General features: G+C 62.4%; 1 protein-coding gene across 3 annotated transcripts in view; it reads right to left on the minus strand.

Moving 5' to 3' along the window:
- Positions 1-1,009: 1,009 nt before the first annotated feature.
- Positions 1,010-1,143, minus strand: part of ZGPAT (zinc finger, CCCH-type with G patch domain) — a 5,232-nt gene continuing 5,098 nt past the window's right edge. For all 3 annotated transcript variants that reach the window (XM_010145327.1, XM_010145312.1, XM_010145320.1), the window contains one exon: positions 1,010-1,117. In XM_010145327.1, the coding sequence (XP_010143629.1) occupies positions 1,010-1,117 (108 nt within the window). The remainder of the gene's footprint in view (positions 1,118-1,143) is intronic.

Genomic DNA, 1,143 nt, shown 5'->3' on the forward strand with positions numbered 1-1,143 from the left:
CAAGCCTCTCCCCGCTGCAGGGACGGGCACTGGGCTGGCCTGGCTTCCAGCAGAGCCCAGCGCTCTGCGGGCTGGGGCACACACACCTCCAGGGCTTTGTGCTCATCCGGGGCCCGATCCCACCTGGATCTGGGTCCTGAGGCTTTTGGAATAAAAGGACCTGTGTCCAGCGAGCCACCTAGGCCAGAAAATCCCGAGTAATGGTGGCAAAGCTCACCAGGCTCCCCGTGGGGCTGTCCCCAGCCGGGAGGTTTGAGGATCTGTTACTCTGCTCTCACTCCCCCAGCTCTGGCACTCCACCTGCGGAACCACCCCGCTTCCCTCGCCCGGTCAGCCAGTTCAGCTACAGCCTGTCCTCGGGATGCTCCTGCAGATGACACCTGGTGCTCAAGGCCACTAGAAGCCACCTCCAAGCTGCCAGTTTGCTCTCTATTCATTACACTGGAGCTACGGGGAACTGCTCCCCCCAAACCCCGAGCTCCCAGCTCAACCCCACACAAACCAGAGGGCAGAGAGCGGCTGAAGCAACTGGAACTTGGCTGTTTTGACCCAGCACAGGCCCCTTCTGCCTCCACTCGTGCTCGTCAGCTGGCTGCAAGCACAAGCCACGGCTGCGGGCAGGATGTGGGGCTCTCAAAGCCCCTCCTCAGCTGGCTCGCAGCCAGTGTCACCCCCCGAGAGCGACAGGCTCTGGATGGAGGAGCTACTGCGGTGACAACAGAGGAAAGGAGTGTGCTAGAGCTCAGAGAATCGTGTTTCTTGTAGCTGGCCCTGACATCAGGCTCAGGCCCTAGAAGCTTTGGGGGCGGGACGGATGGGGACTCCTGCCCCTCCCCGCAGAGCTCAGCAGCAGCACCTGGTTTTTGAGAAATTGCTGCTTTTCTGCCCAGTTTTGAGGCTGGGCAGCCCGAGGCCCAGAGGAGCCGGAGAGCTGGGCCAGGCTCTGAGGCCGTGAGCACCAGGGCTGGCCAGACGGACAACCATGACAGTCAAACGCCTTCCTCAGAGGCTAGAACTCGGTCATCTTCTTGTGCGTGTCCGCTTTCTTCTGCTCCCGCTGCAGACTGGCCTCCTGGGCCTGCAGCTGCCCCAGCTGCCTGTGCGCGTTCGCCAGCTTCTTCTCCAGCTTGGCCGCCGGCCACA

The sequence above is a fragment of the Buceros rhinoceros genome, unplaced genomic scaffold, assembly GCF_000710305.1.
Source record: "Buceros rhinoceros silvestris isolate BGI_N320 unplaced genomic scaffold, ASM71030v1 scaffold24040, whole genome shotgun sequence".
Classification (NCBI taxonomy): domain Eukaryota; kingdom Metazoa; phylum Chordata; class Aves; order Bucerotiformes; family Bucerotidae; genus Buceros; species Buceros rhinoceros.